This window comes from Pyrgilauda ruficollis, unplaced genomic scaffold (assembly GCF_017590135.1).
Source record: "Pyrgilauda ruficollis isolate IOZ18807 unplaced genomic scaffold, ASM1759013v1 scaffold21, whole genome shotgun sequence".
Taxonomy (NCBI): Eukaryota; Metazoa; Chordata; class Aves; order Passeriformes; family Passeridae; genus Pyrgilauda; species Pyrgilauda ruficollis.
Genome location: NW_024520318.1, coordinates 10,070,878 through 10,093,293, shown reverse-complemented (window position 1 = coordinate 10,093,293; position 22,416 = coordinate 10,070,878). Strand labels below are relative to the sequence as shown.

The following is a 22,416-nucleotide window of genomic DNA, read 5'->3' as shown; positions in this document are numbered from 1 at the left end:
TTACAAGAAAATGCCAGATCTATCACAAAGGTATTTTATCATCCAGCCCTCCTCTAATTTCCATCAGAGCATAAGTCAGATACTAAAGTACCTTTTTGGATCTGATCCTAAGTGGCCAGTTCCACTGTCCAAATAGAGATCCAGAGATAAACAGGTCTGTGAAAACTGGGTATTATTTTAACTGCTGCTCTTAAGCTACAACTTAAACTGTAATAAACTGTACAGCTTGCAGCCCTCTGGTAACAGTAACACACAAACTGATAATAAACTAAACATCTATCCTGCTGTCCTCATCAACTTAACACCTAGTATAAAAAGCTTTACCTGGAGCCCCACAGCACACATACTTCATAAGCTGCCATCAGCACTGCACCATCCAGAGAGAAATTTCTGAGGCAAAACGGCTGATTTGATGGAACAGAGGAATTTCAAACTCTGGAGCAGGTCTGGAGGCTCTCACCAGGTCCACAGGGGCCAAAGCACCCAGACAGCAGCCTCAGGTCTGGGCAATGCTCAGGAACTGGGTCTGCTGTTCCAGTGTTTACATTTACCAACGGGGAAACTGAGGCATGGAAATTAAATGGTCTGGCATTGGAGAGCAAAATCAGCGTCTTGGAGCCCAATACAAGACAGGTTCACGAGATCCCTGATTTCAGACAACCATGTCCTCACAGCAGAAGGAACAGACACCATTCATTCTGCTCCTTTAGCACAAGAATGCCTGTCCAGAGTTGAGAAAATTACTGAAATTACTGTATTTGATGCACAAAGGCATTGGGCAGCTTTCTCCAGCACCACCTGCCCTTTTCCTCCTCTCTTGGCCTTTACATCTTGCTTCAGCATGACTTTTGCTGCTCCTGAAAGATAAGGAGCTGATCTTGCAACACAAAACCCTGCTGGCTCCTGACTTTAGCCCTGACTTTTGCCTGCTTCTGATCTCCTAAAGAAAAGAGAAGGGAAAAGGGAGAGGAATAGGTGATCTCTCTGATGACAGATGAAAGACAGGGAAAGTCAAGGAGTCCTGTTTGCTGCATAAGAGTACATTTGGGATGGTGGCAGGACTGCTCAGGTACAACTGCTAGGCTCACTTTCTCTGAGCAGGATACCATGCAAAGGAATCCTGCTCTAACCAAGCTCTTGCTAAAACCCAACACTGAACACAGCTCCAGTCCCAGTTTCCCAAAGCTGGAGAGAAAGGGTGTGACAAATAGCAATTCCATGAGTTCAGAGGGAAGAGCTGTCCTGCTGAGTGGCTCTGCCAAGGGGCACATCCCTGTGACAGCCTCGAGTGGCTCAGGGACACTTTTGGAGCCATGGCAGGAGCGAGCTCCTTTCAATAAACACACAAGGCCCTCTCCTTGGGTGACCTGGGAAGAGGGAAGCCTGACCCTGAGGAATCCTGTGGGGCACCTTCCTGCTACCCAGGCTGCTGTGCAGGCACCATGCAGGCAGTGCCCTGCCTCTGCCAGAAGCCTGCTGCTCCACGGCTTCCCAGGGCACTCTGGAAGCTCCCCTGCTCCCACAGGGGCCACTCTTCTCAGAGAGATAAAAGAACACTTGCTGGGGAATTACTTCATTCCCCCAAGGCTGGGAAAAGCCATGCTCTGCACTTGGCAGTGTCCCTGACTGCTGTAGCCTTTCCTGGCAAGGGAGAACACAATCGCCATTAACTCCTTCCTGCTCAAAGGCTGCTTCCAGCACTGAGCCCATTGCAGGAAAGGCTGAGGTTTTGCCATAGCATCTGAACACCTTGCCATGGGCAAGAGATCCCAGTAAGCCCAGGAGGGAGGGGAATGTTTCGTTTTTCCCAAGGCACAAAGCACACAAAGTGAGTCTAGAGTTGGTGAGAGGGTCAGAAACTAAGTCAAGTCCTTTGAATCCTGTTTAATGCCTGCCTGCTGGCCTACTCTCATGTTCAAACCCACCAAGGGATACAGGACTGCCACAATCTTCCAGGGCCATCAAGGGCAGCCCCATGTCTGTGGATATGTGGTTACACGACTCTCAACAGCCTCAAACCTAGACCATGCTCTCTTTGTTCTCACTACTTCTGACAGAAGGCTCTTCCAGATCTTTGGAGCCCCAGAGCTTAGAAAATTTCTAAACACCAGCACGGAGTTACTTCTGGCAAGCTCAGCCTCTTCTGCTCCTGCACCAACACCCACACAGAGCTGAAATACAGGCTTATTCCCCAAGCGTATTTCAAATTTGCAACCAGATTGATCCTCAGCCTCCCTTTTGCTCAGCTAACAAGACAAACTCTTCTGGTTTCCACTGGGAAGATCAGCTCCTCACTCCTTGATCACCTTGACTGCCTTGTCCCAGAAGTCTGAATGCATTTCTCCAGAATGTGCCTGAGCAAACATAAACCTGGCACTCCAGGCAAACCTGCAATACCTGCACAAAAATGTTCATATCTTGCAAAGTGCTCAAGGTCTGTCCATATTCACTTTGGACATGCCAGTATCACCTGATGCATCTTAGAAGTTGCATTTTCATCCAGGTGGCCAATCTAGAAGATCCAAGCCAGCAAAAAGAGGGTGAAAAGGGTCTCAATTACATCACTGGAGCCTGGGCCAGGGCTTATTTGCTCCACTTAATTTTAGGCATCTAAACAAAGTACTTTCAGGATCAGATTACTGCCCTAAAGTCTCTCCACAGTCCATGGAAGGAGTTGGCCATTCCAGAAAACAATTCATTCTGGGAAGGTTCCACTCCCATCCGCCATCACAACGACATAAGGCAATTAGTCTTCTAATTCAAGCCGGATGGGAAAAATCCTTTAATAGCCCAGCAAGTTTTCAATGGAAATACTCCCTGCTTGGGAAACACAGCTTGCTAAAGCTGACTTCATTATTCCTGACCCATGATTTTTAACCAGAACTTTGCCGCCTCATTTTATTATCATTCATTCATTTCCGCAATTTCTGGATCAGTTCTGCACAAATGATAAAAATCTTGTCTTCTTACCTGTACATTGTAAGTAACATCATCCAGAGGGGGTGGGGGAGGAAAGGCACCTTGTGATGATGTGATGTTCCCAAGGTCATCCACAGGAGGGGGTGGGGGAGGAAGAAAGTCCCCTAGGAGAGAGAATGGGAGAATTTAAACTCAGCAGCATTTCCCCAGATCATGACGTGGATAATCAGGAGGAACTCCACAATACTCTTAGCTCTGCCCATTGGTTTTGTGGCACAGGACATAACACATTATTTGACCATTAAATGCTCAGCTTCACCCCTCACTGCTTCAGGAAATGGCTACACAGCTCAGTAACACTGGCAAATGGCTTAGGGGTGCTCAGATTCCACAGCAAAAGGTGATGTGCCACAAAGCCTGAAGGCACCAACAAGCAGCTCCACAGATCCAAGTCGCATCTCAAACTACCACAGGCAACCACAAAACTTGCACTAATGAACACTCTGTGTCTAACCTTGCAATGGATCCCATGCAATTCACTTCCCTCTTCTGCTAAACTACACTAGCTCCTCTTGACCCCTATAAAGACAGCATCAGGTGCTGTCCAAAAGCAGCAGAAGGCACACGGAAGGCTGGAGCTGCAGCCCAGAATCCAGGCCAGCCCATCTCCTGCATCCCTGCCAGAGGCCAGCCCATCTCCTGCATCCCTGCTGCTGGCAGGCAGACACACTCTTTGCATCTTCCTCTTCCTATAGGGACTTCATAGTTCCATGTAAAGAAGATCACAGGCTCTTCTTCACTGGGAAGATCACAGGCTCTTCTCAGTGACAACAGCCACATGACGGGCCAGGTGCAAGCACACATGAATCCACCTCTCCTAACTCTGGATTTTTACAAGGGGGTTGATGTACAAAATTTCTAGAACACAACTTGCTCATGTTAATCTTCCAGAAGTGCTGATGGGCAGACAAAACAGCAAATACTGGCTGTGAAGCCATCCAGCTTAGCGTAGAGATGGGAGGTGGGAGCAGAAAGAAATTCTCCTTGAAAATTTCATGGAATGTGGGACCCCAAAGGAGAAAGAAAACAAGGACAAAGCAGCACAGGCTGCAGGCAGCAGGACACCGAGCTCTGAAAGCACCTCCTAATGGTGGAAAAAAATAGCATTTGCCATTTGCACTGGATTTATCTCCAGGGAAGGCAGCTGCTTGCAATTTGGACCACTTTGGTATGATTTTATTTCTTCTTATGAAGATTGATGCTGCAAGTAGAACTGTTTGCTGTTGGCTCTTGTGTGTGCAGCATCTGGGATGGAAGGTTTCAGATTAATAAAAGTGTGATATCTCACATATATAGGAACTGTTGCTTTTGGAAGGAAATATGAGCTCCCTACTTGACCCTCCAGATCTCCATGCAGCATCACACTGCGTTCAGGCCAGAGCCCCTCAGGACCACCCCTAAATGCCAAGGAGCAGGCTCCAAACCACTCAGGAAGGTGCTGTGCCACACCCCAGTGACCTGCAGACTTCTGGGCCACCTATACCCAGGTTTAAAGCCCTAGGCTCAGCCCAGACCAGGCACAGGCACCAGCTGGGAAGCACTGCCAGCACAACACTTTCATGCTCTCTTCCATGGGAAGCAGATGGGTCTGCAGCCCTTGAAAGTTTTTCTCTTCTATTTCAAATCACTCTCTGAAAGACACAAACTTCCCCTAGGACTTTCAGAGATGTTATTTACCAGGAAAGTAATTTCTTCCCATTTTCCCCAAAATGAGCACAGATGGGACTCAAAAACCCCCTTCTGAATCCCTAAGAAAGTATTGTCCTAAATACAGATGCTCAAAGACAGCTCAAAAACAACACACTGAAAACTAATTTAAGACAATCATGTTGCTCCAATACATAAAATCCCACTGGCTCATGCTATTATAGAATCCAGGATTGATTTTTTTAAAAATTATGTCCAATAATATCTGCAGTATCCTCCTCATCGCCCTATAATTAATCCAATCTTTTATTTCAAATAATGTGAAATACAATACAAAATAAAAAGAAAAGTAGAGAGATTTTGAAAATCTCTAAATAATATCTAAGGGGTTAGTTCTAAAAAATGATGGGATATTTGAGTGCTTCTTAAACTTTTCTCCTTTGCTCTGTAAATGACCCTCCAACAAGCCAACACAATTTGCAAACAAATTCAACTCCAGCAAACACAGACTTCTCAAGATTATACTTTAGATGATGTTTCTCAGTCAGTCCTGGCTCCGATGCCAAAGACTGATCTCCCTGCACAGCACATTAGTCAGACACTCTTGCTTTATTACAGTCCTTCAAAACACCTAAGGAAAATCAAGGCAGAGAATGTGCTGGAGGAGATGAGACAGGGAAAGGGGCAGATTTTCTGCATAATCAGAAGTCTGCATCTAACAATGACTGTTAGAACAAACATAAACAAAATACCATTTTTGCCCCTTTGGAAGACCCACTCCTCTTGAAAAAAAACCAGAAAAAACATTGGCAAGATTTTTCAGAAAAGGAGCAAAGGACAAGAGCTCTCTCCTAGAGTTTGGAAGAAAACACTTTGCAGTAGGAGACAGCTGGCTCTACCACATCCCCAGCCCAGCTCTGCTGACTCCATCCTGTGTTAGATAAGCTGCTGGCTCCACTCTCCCCACAAGTGGGAAGGTTTTTAGACTGGAAATCAGAGAGCAGATGCCTGATGAACTGGAGGGACCTTGCAGATGTTTGGCCTTTTCCTGGTCCTCTGTGAACAGATGGACCTTTCTCCTTCACAGCTTTAGTTATTTATTCTGCCACTGCGCCTTCCTCTTTCCCACACACAGCCACAGGACCCAGTGCTGTTCCCACTGCACTCACGGGAGAATATTCCCTTGGATGCAGAAGGGAAAGTTGTCTCTGCATTATTATTATTATTGGCATTGCTGGAATTCTCCCTCTGGCAGAGAAGGAAGCATACAAAGACCAAAATCCGTGTCCTCAGCAGCACATGATTCTAGATTATTTGGGGAAGAATCATGTCTAGGTTTGAGGGAGCAAAAGAGGAAAAGAACCTGAAAGCCAGCTGACACTCCCTTCAGGCACAGTGTCCCTACAGAGCACCTCTGGGGTCTTCTCTCACCTCCAGAGCTTTGCAAGTCAGATTTCACTTACTTAGAGCTGGGCAAGCCATGGGAGGAGGCAGGAAAGTCCATGTCCAGGCAAAGCACATCACTGTCCCCACTGCTGACCACCTCCAGTGTCACAGAGCGAGGTGGGAGCCATCTGGGCAAGGGACTGTCCCTGGTCTGCACGGATGCACCAGCAGCCCCAGCAGAATGGGGCTCTGGGGTCGCCAGTTAACCATGGGCTGGTGGAGAACACACTCCACCCTGAGCACTCACCTTCTCCTACTGATTTAACCAGGTTGTCCCTCTGTGAATAAGGGACAAGATGGGGAAAAGACTCATTAATATTGATTATTGTTCAGCACCAAGACCAGCATTTTGGTTGACTTTCATCTGACATCAACCTGAACACTTGGATGTATTTCAGATTATGAGAATGACTGCACTGAGTTCTGTCAACAGAGAGGTATCAAGGCACCTCCAGAAAGCAATTTGTACTTCAAGGTAGGTGAAGAGACTTGCCATTGGAAGGTCATTCCTACTTCTCCATGGAGGTAGGAAATCACACCAAGACACAGCCTCCCTTCAGCTCTTACAATGAGAAATCTCTACCTGTTACCATATTTTTAAGAGAGAAAATAAACAGTCCTTGCTGCACCAGCTACTCTTTCCCCCTTCATACAGCTGTGAAGACCATGAGTCAACCTACAAAGAAGCTGTGCAGTGAGACACATGCCCAGCTCGGTTATTTCAGGTACAGCAGCACAATGTGCTGTGAAACCACAGCCCTGAGCTCTTCCCTCAGCACCCGTGCAGCTCCTGCACCACCGCATCACCCGCTGCAGCCAGCAGGAACAGACTGCCAGCCCCGTAATAAAAACCTCATCCTCGGGCCCACCCTGAGCAACAGAAAACTTGTATGTTGTAAATACAGGTAATTAGGCAGAAATGAGGTGAGTCCATCATGGTTATGTTGGGAAGCAATAGCAGAGCCCTGGCAGAAGTGATGTCTCCCTGGCCTGGCTTCTGGCTTCGATCAAATCTGTGCCATTGTAGATGCACTTGCAAGGTTTTACCCCTCTCTGCCTCAAAATTTCCCCCCTCACACATTGAAAGCAGCTTTAAATATTTCACTATTACACTTTTAAGTACACAAATATAAAATTGTTCAAAGCCTAACAGACACCTACATCAGTACAAACCCGTCAGGGTGAATAGAAACTCACAAAATTTTTGCCACTGGCTGCCTGATGCCTTCTGGGTACAAGTACAAGCTAAGAAAAACATCATGTCTCATGAAGCAAACACCATTCTCACTTACAGGCTAACCTTTAAAATTTTAAGTGCACTTCATTTTTTGCTGGATCAGGCTCATGTCTCAAGTCTTTGTTTTCAGGAGATATATCTGCCAGCCAACAAATGAACTGTAGCACAGTAACTGCCTCCCCCCTTGACAGACACAGTTGTTTAGATATAAAGATTTGTGGCTTTGAAACTTCTAGACTTGAAGAAGGGCTCACATGTTCAGTAAAAGAGACTCTTCGGGGGAAAAGCACAGAGAAACATGAAAAAGCAAAACACCATAATTTTTACTGAAACATAAGTTAATGAAACCTATTAAACATAAAAACTGGGCTTACACTGATCTTTCCAAATCTCTGGCTGACATCTGAGGATGACATATGTCAGATGCAGATTTCAATTTTCTCCTTCCAAGCAAAAACAACCCTTTCTGATTATAATCTTGATAATTTCTGATTCTGAACTTATTCTGGTTCAGAATCAGTTTGAATCACCTGAGAAACACAGTTCAGCCCTGACTCAGAGACCAGACTAAGCATAGTGATGGAGTGAACCCCCACTGATGTGTTTCTTTCTGATCCAGACTCCATTTGGCAAAGTACTGAGCAGACTGAGGCACTGCTCAGTCAAGTATTTACCTTCTACTGCACAAAGTCAAAGCTTTTGACATTGAAACAATTCAGATTTACACCTGAACCCTAATTCATTGAGCACTAGGCTAAAACCCTGTTGATGGAGGCTATCATGAACCTGTAATCCGCAGTGACCACTGCAGGAGCCTGCACTGAGCAGACTGCTCAGTCAAGTATTTACCTTCTATGCACAAAGCCAAAGCTTTTGACATTGAAACAATTCAGATTTACACCTGAACCCTAATTCATTGAGCACTAGGCTAAAACCCTGTTGATGGAGGCTATCATGAACCTGTAATCCGCAGTGACCACTGCAGGAGCCTGCAGAATATCCCAGCATTACTACGTGGTCTGGGAAACTTCCTACTGCAAAGTGACACCACAGGATTTTTATGGAAAACATCAGCTAGATGTGACCTGGTGCCTCCTAGGTGTGAACACCTTACTAAGTTTCCCAAAGTGAACATTTTCCTGTAGCATCTGTACTTAACACACATCACTAGGCACGGAAAACACACAATTAAAATCAAGTTTTGGCCCCAGCCATGTTGTGAGGAGTCACTGACACCACGTCAGTGCAGGGGAAACTGTTGCATGATGACACACCAGCTCCACAATCCACCTAAATATACCACATTGGCCTGTGATTCCTAAAATAAAGCAGCTCCAACAACCCAAAGCACTGTTTAAATTACCACTCTTACCAATCACTAATCCTACCATTTGAACTACTTGTGCTAATCAGCTACTGTATTAATAAGCATGAGGAAGAAAAAAACCCACACTGGCTAATTTCATCCTCAGCATTTAAAAAAGGAATACTGAGTCTGTCAGGTAGTTGCACTGAAAATTTACTCCACCACCTGCTAGCTGAAATATTGCTTTTATGGATTTACATTGTATTAAAAGGTCACTGGCTGTTTAAGTCTTAAACAGTTTTAATCATTCTAAAAGTCTCTTAACAGTAAGAAAAGGAAGCTCAGAACAAACAGCAGCAGGGATTCTAATTAAAAGGGCCAATTCATCTAATTTTATTTGGGGTTAATTATTCAGGATTCACTCTCTGATGTGTAAGGAATAGCAATTAGTAATTTTAGTGATTTGAGGAACATTGGAGGTGTAATCAGTTAAAATGAGTGAGTGTTTACAACACAAGATGTTGAATTAGTTTCTCCCAGCTGGAGAACAGGAACATTAGTCCCCTACAGTTCAGGACTATGCATCGCAGTCCTGCTTAAAATATTCTCTTTAAATTAAAAAAAAAAAAACCAAACCCACCACATGCCAACAATCATCTGGTAATTTTGTTTACTACATGGAAAGTCAATAGGAAATGTGTACCATGGCAGCCTACTCATGCTCACCTCCACCTTCACCCTGCCATCCAACTATTTAAACCCCTGGGATTCACTGGAAACAATTCCCAGCAATTTTCCTATCTGCACAACTCCAGTCAGACTACCACCCTCTTGCCACACTGCCTTTCACCACAGCTGGCTAAGATAATGCAAGAAGCAGCCCGTGAAACTTTGAAATGTTAATTAATCTCAGTTGTTAAATATACAGAGGAAAAATGACCGTGCGATTAACTTAGAACCTCTAGGTACAATTCCTCCTGCAAATGCAAATCCAAAATAGCTCTGCTGGAATCACTCTGGACTTCTTCCAGTGTTACTAGAGCCAGAATAAGGTACTAAAGCTTTCAGGAGAAGCAGATGAGACTCTGGTGGGGACAGAGGAGCCATGTGGGAGAGTGCCAGTGGGGAGATCCAGCACTGGCTGCTTTGACATCTGGGTCTGAGCTGAGGCAGCAGTTCAAAAGCCATTTTTTACTCCCTCTCAAGAGGTAACTGGGTTTTACCACCACTCAGGCATAGCCAGTGGGACTGGACCCCTTGCAAGTTTGTGCCCACAACTTTATGATTGTTAAAAGCAGCAGCACTGGCACACTATGTCATGCTCACTGCAACTGATGCAGCTTTTAATGAGCAACTTAATTTAGTACAAACAGATCCTGCCTTTAGTGTCCTGTACACAGAGCTTTTACTCCAGCTCTGGTCACCAATGAGGGAAATCCAGTCCACCCCCTTTACTCAGAACTGATGACCTCCCTCTCAAAACACCCCAAAGGCAGTAATTAGCACGAGGGCAGGAGATAAGGATTCAGTTCCCCAAATTATGCAAAATCTCAGCTGCTTCACCACATTGGATGCCCCTCATTGTGAAAACAATGGGTTTTTTTGATAAGACTGTTTCCGTTCAGTTGGTGGCTGTAGACACCAAGCGCTATCCTTCCTAGCAAATCCCAGCCAATGCTCCTGCAGCCCCAGTGGTGGCAGGGAGGAGCAGGCAGGTACAACCTGCGCTGGATTGTCCTCCCACACGCACATCAGCAGAGCTTCCTACACATCAGGTTTACAACACACAAAGCACAAAGCCACTGACAGAAGGCTGCATTTTAATCTTTACCTTATTTTTCCATATAATTGTGGGGGCGAGCACGCCATCTAATGCCCCACACCAACCTTTCTGCCATAGATGTGACTCATGGAAAACACAACAGTCCTTTACTAAAGCTTAACAAAGGACTAAAATTGAACCGATGCAAGAAACAGTCCATGGAACCTTAAAACTTCAATAAAAATCTCTGCTAAAATAGAAGGCGGAAGAAGAACTGTTAGATTTAACAAAAAGCCCTAAGCACTCTTCCCTGACATAGACTTCTTTTAGGGCATGGGGGATGTCACTTAACCCCACTGTGTCTCTGTCCACCAGCATGAAAAGCTTTTACTTTGCCTGCTCTGCAATGTTTATTTGTAGAAGTGAGCATGATTTCATCTTACTTGTGCAGCAACTAGTACAATGAGATCTCACTGTCAGCTGCAGCTGCTCAGATCCAATAACAGGGACGAAAGTAATTCTGAATGATTTTTTTTTTTTTTAATGACAGAAAATAGAAGAGAGATTTCCATGTAAACAAGTGAAAATCAGGGCACTGAAGTCAGAAGAGAAAACCCTGTCCTGGAGAGGAAATGGGCTGCACTCCCACATACCATCCTTCCCCTCTGAGAGTGAAGGGTCCATGAAACAACTCAACAAGGGAATCATCACCTCACTTAGAACAAACTGGAACAGGTTATCTATTTGTTTATTAGATTATGGTGTTGAACTCATTTGTTCATTGCTAAGAGCTTCTGACAAGAGTTGACATACGCATTAATTTATTAGAGGGCTGTTGTGAAGAGTTGAAAAAAATGAACTATGCTACTGGATTAGGACCTCATTTTCCCTGGCTGCTGCTGCAAAGCACAGTGAAAGTGAGTCTGTTTATTTGGTCAGCCTTCTCCCCTGAGGCAGCAGACAGGGAAGATGGGGACCATGTCCTTAAGACACAACCTTTCTTATCTTCAACCCCCTCTGTCTCTAGTGATGAAATACAAAACACTGCACAGATCCCAAAAAACCATCTTTCAGAGCTCTTCACTGCCAAGGGACTTCCTCAAGATTTGGAAGCTGCAGCCAGCAGTTTTAAGCAATGCTGGATTTATCTTTGCCTATGCCTGTTTTTGTATTGTTTTCCCATTTTGGGGGCGAGTTGTAATCTGAGCAGACAGAGGAAACCCATGTGCTGCAGCCTTGGCTTGAGCCTCAGAGTCAGCAGTGGCCTGTGCTGCAGAACATCTGGAAGGACTGGATCCATTCTCTTTACCCAGCATGCAAAGGAGAGGGACAACAAAACCCACTGCCATAAGCAGACCATTCCTGGAGGAGGGGGTCAACCTCCCTTCAAGATGTTCTCTTCACTGAGTCTTCTGCTCCTGGTTTGAGAGCCTGGAGCAAAACCACCAAGCGGGAAAGGCAAGCGCAGTGCTCAGATGAGCTGATCAAACAAATCCCCATGGACTAGTTTTCAAACTGGGTCACTCATCCTCTGGGTCCTCCCATCCTCTTTGCCACCCCTCCCTATGTCACACTTACAAACATCCAGACTTGGAAGATGAAAGCAAAATGTGTCTTCATCAAATGTACCTCAGTTCACTGTTTACAGCCATACAAACAGCACTGGCTTTCTTCCTTCCACTGCAGTTAGTCAGTGCTACTCGGGAGCAGAAAAGCATCTAGATTTTCTTTCTGCTATAAAATTAATTGCTTTCTAAATCGCTGGTGTAACATTGAATAGCAAATTACGTCCTTAATCCCTGAAGATAATTTAAGAAAAAATTAAATGTTAGATACATAGAATCCACCTCTATCATATTCTTTTCAAAATAAATAGCAATACTCCGTATCCAAATTTTAGTGATGGACTTGGCAGTGTTAGGTTAATAGCTGGACTTGATGATTTTGATGATCTTTTCCAACCTAAAAAATTCTATGATTTCTAGCTCCACATATAAATGTGTATATATATATATATATTTAAATGGAGTAGTGGTGGTTTGGTTCCTTTTGCGGGTACCTACTAGAAATGTCCCATGTGAACTGGCTAGAACACGGAACAAAATTGGGATTAAAATCAAAAGAAAATTAAAAAGGAGGGTTGTATCCTTCCCTGAGTAGGAGGTGCTACCTGAAGGTGCTCTATATCCTTTCTACTGTATTTCTTGATAACAGAGAAAGTAGAGAAGAAAACAAATGAAGATGATGCAGACTTTCTCTTCTTTGAGATGAATTGTACACTAAAACACTGATTCAAAAGCTTTCTGTACCAAAGACCATTTTCCAACAGCCTAAAGTTACTCTACCCACTTATACTTGCAGTTATTGCCACATTGTGACAAGAAATGCTTTTAAATTTACACGTTTGCGTAATTCAACAAAGTAACTGGTTAGGGGAAAAAACACACTAAACTGACCTTTTAGACAAGCAACTACATGTATTTTTCCATATTCCACAAAATCTCCTACCAAGAACCACCCCATTCTTCTGTCTAGTCAGAGCCCTGAGCACTGTGGTGGGGAAAACAAGAGGAGACAGAGCATTTCCCATCAGGAGCTCCCTAAAACGAGCAAGGAAGAGGTGAATAACAGAGGTACTAAAAGGACTTCCCAAGGATGAGAGTATTCCCATTCAGGACACTGATGATAACAGAATTCACTCCCTAGAGTGACCCAGGCAGACTGCCTATCCCCAGAATACAAGCAGGAATAAATAGTGGCAGCATGGAACTTGTGCTGGTTTTGGGGCACGTGGCTCCCATCCTGCATTCCCAGCAGGAACGGCCACGACACTGTAGTTACCCAAGCACACATTTTAACCTTCTGACCATTCTGAGAGAGCAGTCAATAAAACCAGCAGTTTTACTGTAACTCTGCTCAGCATATGGTGCCTCCCTTCCAGAGAAAAAGTATTAGGGTCTGGCATGAGCCCAGAGCAACTGAGAGGGTGCCCTTGCCATGAAACACACCACACCAAAAGCACTGTTTGCTGTAGAGAAACCTGGGTGAGATTGCTCCCAGACTGAATTAAAAGTTTTCTATTTAACCAACAGAAAACAAATTACTGAAATATTTGCGGATATTGTTAAAAGGAATAATGCGGAAGAAAATTAAAATCCTCTGCTAAGATTGTGGTTTTCTTTGAAAAGCCAGAGACTTTATTCTTAAAATAAAATGTTGTGGAAAAAATGGTAACAAATTGTAGCAACACACTGCTACAGTTTCTAGGCCAGTCTTTGGAAATCTTCAGTCTGAGGTTTGATTTTCCCTCAGAACTGCTACTGGGACAATTTTAGTTAAACAAAAAATTAAATTAGGCTAGGTAGGGAACCTCTCTCAATTTTCTTTTGTTCTAATTTATTTTTCAGCTTTGCTACAGGAGAGTGCAAATCTATCCTTTTCAGATTAATGATTGATCTTCATTCTAAATCCCCACTCCAATATTAATAACCTCTCAGAAAACAATTAAAGTGGATATATTGTTTGAGTGTGTGCTCAGGGAGGACGAGAAGAGGATAAATCTTCTCTGATGACAAAAGCCTCTGTCACACGTGGAGGGCTGCTGATGCCAGTGGTGATGGACAGTGATTACCCACTGCCACATACACATCTCCTCGTGCTTCCACAGGCATGTGCCTGGAGCAGTGACGGGCAAGGAGAGAGTGCTGAGCAGTACAGGAGAAGAGGGGATGGTTCATCTCACCACCTAACAAGAACTCCTTTATCAGTGAGCTGGAAAGAGCAGGCCTTTTCCTCCATCACACAGAAGATGATGCAGGAAGAATGACTTCTAAGTTGACATTATCAGCAAGTGCATTATCAGAGAGACACCAGGAAGGTTCATTGCTTGGAAATTATTTTAATGCACAGAAATGCCCAGTGTGCTGAGGCTTTATGAAGCCAATGTCATTCAGAGGTGCTTATCAGCTCTGAGAATTTTCTAGCCAACATCTCTGTCTTCTTCATGAATCACAGCAAAGACACAAGCGTCTCCCCCACGACCTAAGCAGTGCCTTGGCACTGTGGGCTACAATTACTCCTTTTGCCTTTTTCCAGTCCCAAGTGGGAAGGGATGCAATGGGAAGGTCATGGTGCTGCTTGCCAATGTGGTGTTTTTACAGTGTAACAAGGGGAAAGCACATTCTCTGCCCTGACAAGGGTGCACACAGAGATATTTAAGGGTGCAGAGTTTTCTTAGAGGATGGTCAGAGGGCTGGCACATCTTCCTATGAAGACAGGCTTAATTGTTGAGCCTGGAGAAGAGAAGGCTCCAGGGAGAGCCAGGAACACTTTACAGTCCCTAAAGGGGGCCTACAGGAAGGCTGGGGAGGGACTTTTCACGAGGGCATGTAGTGGTAGTACAAGGGGAAATGGCTTTAAACTGGAAGAGAGGATATGTGGAAGAAATTCTTTACTGTAAGGGTGGTGAGGCACTGGCACAAATTGCCTAGAGAGGTTGTAGACTCCCTGGAAGTGCTCCAGACCAGGTTGGATGGGGCTTTGAGCAACCTGGGATAGTGGAAAGTGTCCCTGCCTATGGCAGAGGAGATGGAATGAGATGATCTTTAAGGTCCCTTCCAATCCAAACCATTTGGTGATTCTGTGATATTATTCTATGACCATCTTTACCATAGAGAGCCAAACTTGAGTCATGGCCTGAGTGTTTTCCTAGAGAAGAGCAGAAACACCCTCCTTTGGTGTTTACATGAAACCCAAGAGAAGCAGGTTTTGAAAACTCACACTGCAATTTTGTAATGCATGACTTGCTGCACGCAGTCATCCAAGGTGACTGCTTTATGCAAAAGCAAAGCTCATTCCTAGAGGATTTAAACAATGACAGTCAGATTTCCCTGATGAAAGACACTCAAGTGAGTAACAATTTCATTTAAAAGAAAACATGGTATTTTCGGGCACCTGGGCTGTCAAGAAAACAAGAAGCAATTGAGAATGCATTTGAGAATGTTCTGAAATTGGCCATTATTTATATTTCTACACAAAGGACAAATTTTAGATTTAAAAATACAGACATGACCTAGCTTTAAAATCCAGTAACCCATCTGGCCAAAACCTAAATGTGGATGTTGGTGATTTTTTAAAGAATAGGACTCTCTACTTTCACAAGACTATGAGATTTACTCCATATATCTTTATCAGGCAATACATATCACATCATGTCGTGGTGATTAGCATCTTGATTGATTAAAATCTTTAATTTCATTGGATTTAGAAGGCTAGTTTGAGACACACTCATACAAAAGACCAAGGCTGGAGCTCATCACAAGCACAGAATGGGACACTGTGACTGCAGCATTGGTATATGATTCCCTCATTCTTCAAAATACTGCAGCTAAAATCATCTAGCCAAAAGAGGTAAACAAAGGTGTGTGTCAGGTCAGTCAGCAAAACCTTTCAAGGCTCCACAGTCATCATGAGAAAGCAAATAAAAACTACTTTGGCTCTCGTTTACTATATATTTAACATTTGCAAGAGAAAAATCAGATGACTGCTTAAAGCTTGAGATGATGCACGCCATATTCAAGCTACTCCTGAGCTTGAAATGTTTAATGTTTTATGTGGTTTGGAAATGGTTTAAATTCCCTGATGAATTTTTCATGCACATACACAATTTAGCCTTTATCAAAAAAATCCCCTTCAATTATGTACTCTGCAGAATTTCTTTGGAAGGATTCTAGACACTTTTTTCCCTTTTTTTTTTTTTGTTCACTGTTTTTAGTTTGCTAAAATATAAAATACCCTCACTTGGCTATGCCTGCTGAAGTTATCTGCACTTCACCTTTTGTGCTACTCGCACAAAATCTCTCCATGACTTTGTCTTAACTGTGGAGAATGGGAAGAGAGAAGAGCACTGGGGTGAGGCTAAAACGCTGCAAACATTTGGATGGACCCAGCTCTGCCGTGATGCACCACGGGGAGCTGTCTGTGGAGAGGGGCATCCTCTGGGCAGCAGAGCTGGCAGCAGGCACGTCATTCCCAGCGCAGGGAAACAAGCCTAATTAGAGCACTGCCATGTGCCAGCTATTCTTGGAGGCAGAACAGCCCCTCAGGAGCTGTTGCAGGAGGGCGAAGCGAGGACAGCCCTCGGACCACTCCAGCCCACGTCAGAGGCATCCCCAGGAACACAAAGCCATCCTCCCCTGCCCTGAGCCCAGGCTAAAGATACCAAACTGCTGCTGCTCCTGCTCTCTGAGCACCTTCAGTACGCTGAGAACACATCCCCGACGGTTCCGGGAATATTAACATAAGCCACCCACAAATATTATTTTAAAGAAGTGATTCCCAGAGTCCTCCTATTTTTGGAGAAGCATCTTAAAAAAGCTTCCCTAATATACTGGAACAGGCCCCATATTATCTCTTCATGAAAGGAATCCAACTGCTACGCTTCTAAATTCACTGGTAAGCAGTTCAGACTTCCTTTTATATTGTAAGATTTCCTTCCCATAAGACGCAAGATATATTGCCTCAAGGGAAAAACAGCTTTATGAAGAGGAAGCTACGTGTGCCAGAATTGTTCTCTCCCATTATCCGTGACATCCTTTCTCCCTCCCATTGTTTTAATAAAGCTGGTCACCAGAAGAACCTGCAGCAAAAATGCCAATACCCTCAGCAAAGCATCTACCTGCCAAAAGCCCCAAAGCACATCTGCTGTTCTGCAGCCTCCTTGATGCTCAGAAAATCTGTTTTCTATGCATGCCACACATGCAGCACTGACAGAAATGTGACTTTGCTAACAAACTTACTTTTGGCTGTTCCCACCAAAAAAATGTTTGAGGAATGGATGGCTCACCAGTCATCTCCCACCTACGTGTATTTTTATAGCATTTAATTGAATGGAAGGATGAAAAGGAAAAAGAACAAACCAACCAACAAAAAAAAAAAAAAACCACCCAAGACAGAGGAAACCCATTCAGTGGCAATCAGCATTACAGGGAAGAAAAAAAAAATTAAATCTGCTGTCTGATGTTCCAACATGTGATCTAGAGAAACATCCCCCTCCTGCATGCACGTGCTTGCATGCAGCAGGGTCTCAGTTACACTCTTAAGTTCAAGTGCATTCTTAAATGTTATGTCCCACGGGCCTTCACAAAGCATGTATCAAATTAGGCATTTGCTGGAATGCTTTGCTAAGCAAAAGGATTGGTTTATGAACTTTCCCCAAAGATTCTGCTGAAATGAGGCTAAATGGTTGCAGTGGTAGCTCTCAGGAGATCCCCAATTCTTCCCTGAAGCATTCATTTTGCTAGGATTTCCCTCTTGTACATTCAGCTTTGGGGAATCACTACAGGAAACTGGGAGTAGGGAATTCCCAGTGTTAGAAATTACAGTATTGCCCAGGGTAGCTGAAGTAACCACAAATCCCTCCCCACTGATTCAGATCCCACCAGAGCCACTGACATCTCTTCAATTTTCATTAAAAATCTCCTCTAGAGGGTATAATCTCCCCAAATTTAAGCAGAGGGAAATCCAGGGTTCCCTGAAATCAGAATCCACTTTATTTGGGACAAAAGGAATCTGCTCTCAGGAGGACTGGAGTTGCCAAAAACAAGCAAATATTCCCAGTGTTTCTGCACTCCTCTCCCTGAAGTGAAATGATCAAGTGGATTAATTTTAGAGTATGTACAGTTTTATGTGAAAAAAACCAAGCTGCATCTTAGCTTTTAAGCAAAGACCAGATGGAAAGTCTATCATTAGAAATGCCAAAGGGAGAATACGCTCAAAGTTCGCTTCAGGATGGAAAGGTCATTTCTAGTCATCCTTGTTTTAAATGTTCTCAGAAGCACTGGAGCTTTTTGTAATAAGATGGCTTTCTTTTAGTTTATCAACCAGATTTCCTTCAAAATAAAACATTAAAATATCTCCAAAATAAAACAAAAATCGCCAAACAAGACAGAAACTTGAAAGGCAGGCGCCAGCTCTCTTTTTTTCCTCTCCAGAGCAAAATAGTCACTAAATTTTTAATGAATTATTGTTTAGTTGACAAGAAATGCCACAAAAATGACCTGCTGATTCCACCCAGGGGTGTTTACTTAGAGCTTCACAGGGAGATTTATGAGATGACAGGCAACAGACGATGTGTCAATGGAGTCTGAGAGAAAATGCTTTGTTCATCAGGTACCAGTGTCGATGAAGAACATGTCAAGATCATGAGAAATGGATCATAGTTTCTCCACTATGTTAAAAGCAACATCCCAAGCCCCCAGGGAAGGCTTTGTGCAGCTGCCCCATACAAATCCACCAGCCCACCTGCACTGAAAGCACCATGCTCCTGATCCTAAGATTTGAGCAGTTCAATAAGAACCCCCTTTGGGCTTAAAATGCCTTCTTAACATTACTAGCACACACAGGGTGACTAGGAAGTGACAAAATTGTGATCACTGACATTCACTGGAGTTAACAGGGTGACCTGAAGATAATAAAGTGCTTCCAGCTTTACTCCACTTGCTAACTCATGAGAGCTACGAACACACAGCTCCCACTGAGACTCCAGCAGTCCCTGATCTCCACACGCCAGCCAACCGTGAAACAAATCCCGTGCCCATGAAGATCAGCCCACAGCTGAAGCACAGGATGTGAATAAGCCCCCTGGGACACAGCTTCCAAACCTTAACAGGAAAATATTTAATCAAAGACAGAAAACTCCATTCTCCTGTTTTCAAACAAATATTTAAAAAGTACATCGATATGGTGATATAAAACTGACATTTTCATGGTAAACACATTTGTGTCCTGGTGCAGATTATTCCCAATAAAAACTGGAGCTACTGGCTAAAGCTAGAAATGTTTTATTTCCTTCCTTTTCTCAGCTTTAGTGGGCCACCACTGACAAGAAGTATCTGGCTTCAGGTCTTCCTCAATACAAATCCTCCCAGAGGAGCCATTGCTGACCTAACCAAGCAGCAACTGGGCTGTGCAAGTGTCAGAGGAAAATGTGCCCTGCAATACCACTGAATGAGGGACAACCAGACAAAACCAAGATTCCATTCCCAAACAGCATGCTAAAGCATTGGGAGTAGCAAACAAATGCTTTGCAGTTTCTTGGCCACTTACAAATGGTGATTATTCCATATGAAATAATTAACAAACAAGGACTGAATCCTCCAAGCTCTCTTTAGAAACCTTCTTTTCAAAACACACCCTCATTTTAATCATTTACCATTTGCAATAGAGAAGGAAAACAAGGAGGTAAGAAATCTGACACGATCAAACCTCCCCTAGTTCCCACAAATAGACATTCACTGCCTTCCAATAGTCTTGACTAATCATTTTAATAAGCAGTGAAAAGATTTCGCAATTAAATGCTTAGAGAAAGAAGATGCATTTTCCTGCTCCTTCTCATGCCTCATGAGTTTTCCAGCTCCTCTCATAAAGAGCTTTCATTACTCTGGGCATGATGGAGCCAGAACTGCTGCATGAGAAAGCTCTGATTTCAGTTTTATCTCAGACACTGCCCAAATGCCCAGAAACTTCTTCACAGCTCTTGGACCACAGGGGGAAAAAAAGCCCAAAAAGAGCCAAAAAAAGGGGGAGTTTCAGTCCTAAGATCAAAAGCACATTAGCTAGGCAGGTTTTTCAGAAAAAAAACCCTCTGGCCTTAGTGTAAACTAAGCATACTTGGTCAAGTAGCAGCAGATCAAATAGAAGGGGAGCCTCACAATGCCCGTCCTGCAGCCCCACATTCGTGGTGACAACTGCACTTTGCTCTGATGAAAAGTGACCTTTAGGCCCTGACATTTAGGTCCAGATTCTCCTACTTGTGTCACCTCCGCCTCCAGTTTCACAGGTCAAATTCACAGCACTTCAAATAGTTGGCAACATCCATCAAACATGAGCCCATGTCTTGCCCAACAGAGTCTTAAAATGGAATATTCCCACTCCACAGTCCCATGCCATGCTGGATGGTCAACTTACATGAGGTACTGGATGTGCCATATCTCTTCGGAAAATCAACATACCAAGCGAAAGCTCATCTCCCAAAATAGTCAGCCTGCTACTTTATTTCTCTTTTATTTGTTTCCCTACTGCAGTTACAAAACACATTCTCACTGAGGCAAAAGGGATCATTAGCCAGAGTGCTTTTGGATGCAAAGAGGCAATGCTAAATGTGCACCAGAAACAGGACTAGTATATGGTTTTCCCACATGAGAAAGAATAAAAAGGCAAATGGACCCTCCGTTAGCTTGTCTCCATGATATCTCAGGAAAACATCATAAACTCAGAATGGAATAATGGTGACGAGAGATTTGTTTAAAAAGTCCAACTCCGTTTGCAGGAAATATCTCAGCTGTGGTCACGCATCAAATCCCTTGTGTCGGATTAGCTGCTAAATTGAAAGTATTTTCTGTCTATCCAATAAGTATGATTTACTGGCATGGAGGAATGTTTTAATTATCCTAAGTTTTCAGGTTCGGCCAAACCAATCGTTCCTGCAGCTACGTCTGAAAGACTCTTGACCCTAATAAAGGATGTAAACAATTGAACAAAACCTAGAGCTCTGGCAGCCAGAGATCCACCAGCCCTTGCTGCCACAAGGTCATCTCTCCCTCTTGAGGGCTTATGTCCCATTTTTACACACACACAGGCTGAGCACCTGATGCACAAAGAGAAGTCAGTCACGTGTTCTCCTGTTACAAACCCAACTGATTTTTTGGCTGTAGAAAAGGGTTACAGTGTCAGACTCTGCAGGATCACTGTGGGCAGGGATGGGTTAACATGAAGAGATCAATTGTGAATTTAATTCAAATCTAAGGCACTGAATGGACTAAGCAGAAGATGAGGAAGATACTGCAATGCTTCATGCATTATCTGGTACGACTGCATGGTATCCTGTCCATGCTGATACCAGAGGAGATACAGACCAGCTGTGATTTTACCCAACTCACACTTCCCTCATGCATTGCCTCTTGTCTTTATAAAGTGATTTTTACCTAAGACAGCTGTGTCAGACCTGAGCTCCAGTGCAATTTTCCCCCTATGCCTGCAGAATTAATTCAGTAAGCCAGGCTCTGTTTCTCCTCGGGCACCACACAAAGAATTACAAATGGCTCTATTTGTGCCCAGCTGGTACAAAAGTGATGTCAAAAGTGTAATGGGAAGGAAGAAAGGACCCAATTACAAAAGCAAGGTCTGTGAGATAATCTTGGTCCCAGGACAGTGAGATATGGCAATTAGAAGCATTTCATCTATCTGTCAGTTGGGGTCATTTGATGAGCTTGTTATCCAGAGAAAAGGTGGCACCTCAAAATACCAATTACAACTTCCCAGACTCAAACTGTGCTTCAGCCTCTTCTGCCCCCTGTGCCACCATCTCTAACATGACAGGAAGGTCAGAATGAGCAACAGTAATTCAGTTTTCAAGAAGAAGCCCAACTGTACTGCAGATTAACAACCAATTAGCAGTTTTGAAGAAGTTGTGCACTCCAGCTGGGGGGCTGCCAGGCTGTGCTGAGGAAGTGCTTGGTGTTGACTTCCCAAACTGAGTCACTTCTGTAAGCCCTGGGGTGGTATTTATAGAGTTGGGGGAAAATTTCCAGGGAACATCACTTACCGGTACTCACAAAAATAGCAAGGGAATTCTTAAATTACTAAACTTTTAAGGAAAAAAGTCCTTCTTCTTTATGACACGACAGCAAAGCAGCAGTCTCTATGATTTTCTTGGAAGAAGTCACAATTAATAGTGTTCGTTATCTCACTTTTCTTTGACAGTAGTAGGTGTTGCTCCTAAGATATTCTGTGCAGCTGCAAGGTTGGGGTTTTTCTCCTCTCTTCTACAGATTATTTCCAGGTCAAGACACTGAAGTCAGCCTTGTCTCCAAGGCTCCTCAGCAAGACTTGAATGAACCCAGGTACCAACAACAACTCAACCACAGCAGTCCAGATCAGCCCAAACCTTTTACCCAGCTGTCCAGGATGCCAGTTTGGGGGATTGGCTGTACCCTTCAGTAAACCACATGAATCTGAAAGTAGATCTGTTACTGATAGTCC

At 43.8% G+C, this 22,416-nt stretch overlaps 1 protein-coding gene across 6 annotated transcripts in view; it reads right to left on the bottom strand.

The window, feature by feature from the left end:
- LOC121353799 (LIM domain containing preferred translocation partner in lipoma) overlaps window positions 1-22,416 on the bottom strand; it is a 335,201-nt gene that overhangs the window by 183,278 nt on the left and 129,507 nt on the right. For all 6 annotated transcript variants that reach the window (XM_041467937.1, XM_041467935.1, XM_041467938.1 and 3 more), the window contains one exon: window positions 2,971-3,083. In XM_041467937.1, coding sequence (XP_041323871.1) covers window positions 2,971-3,083 — 113 coding nt within the window. The remainder of the gene's footprint in view (window positions 1-2,970; window positions 3,084-22,416) is intronic.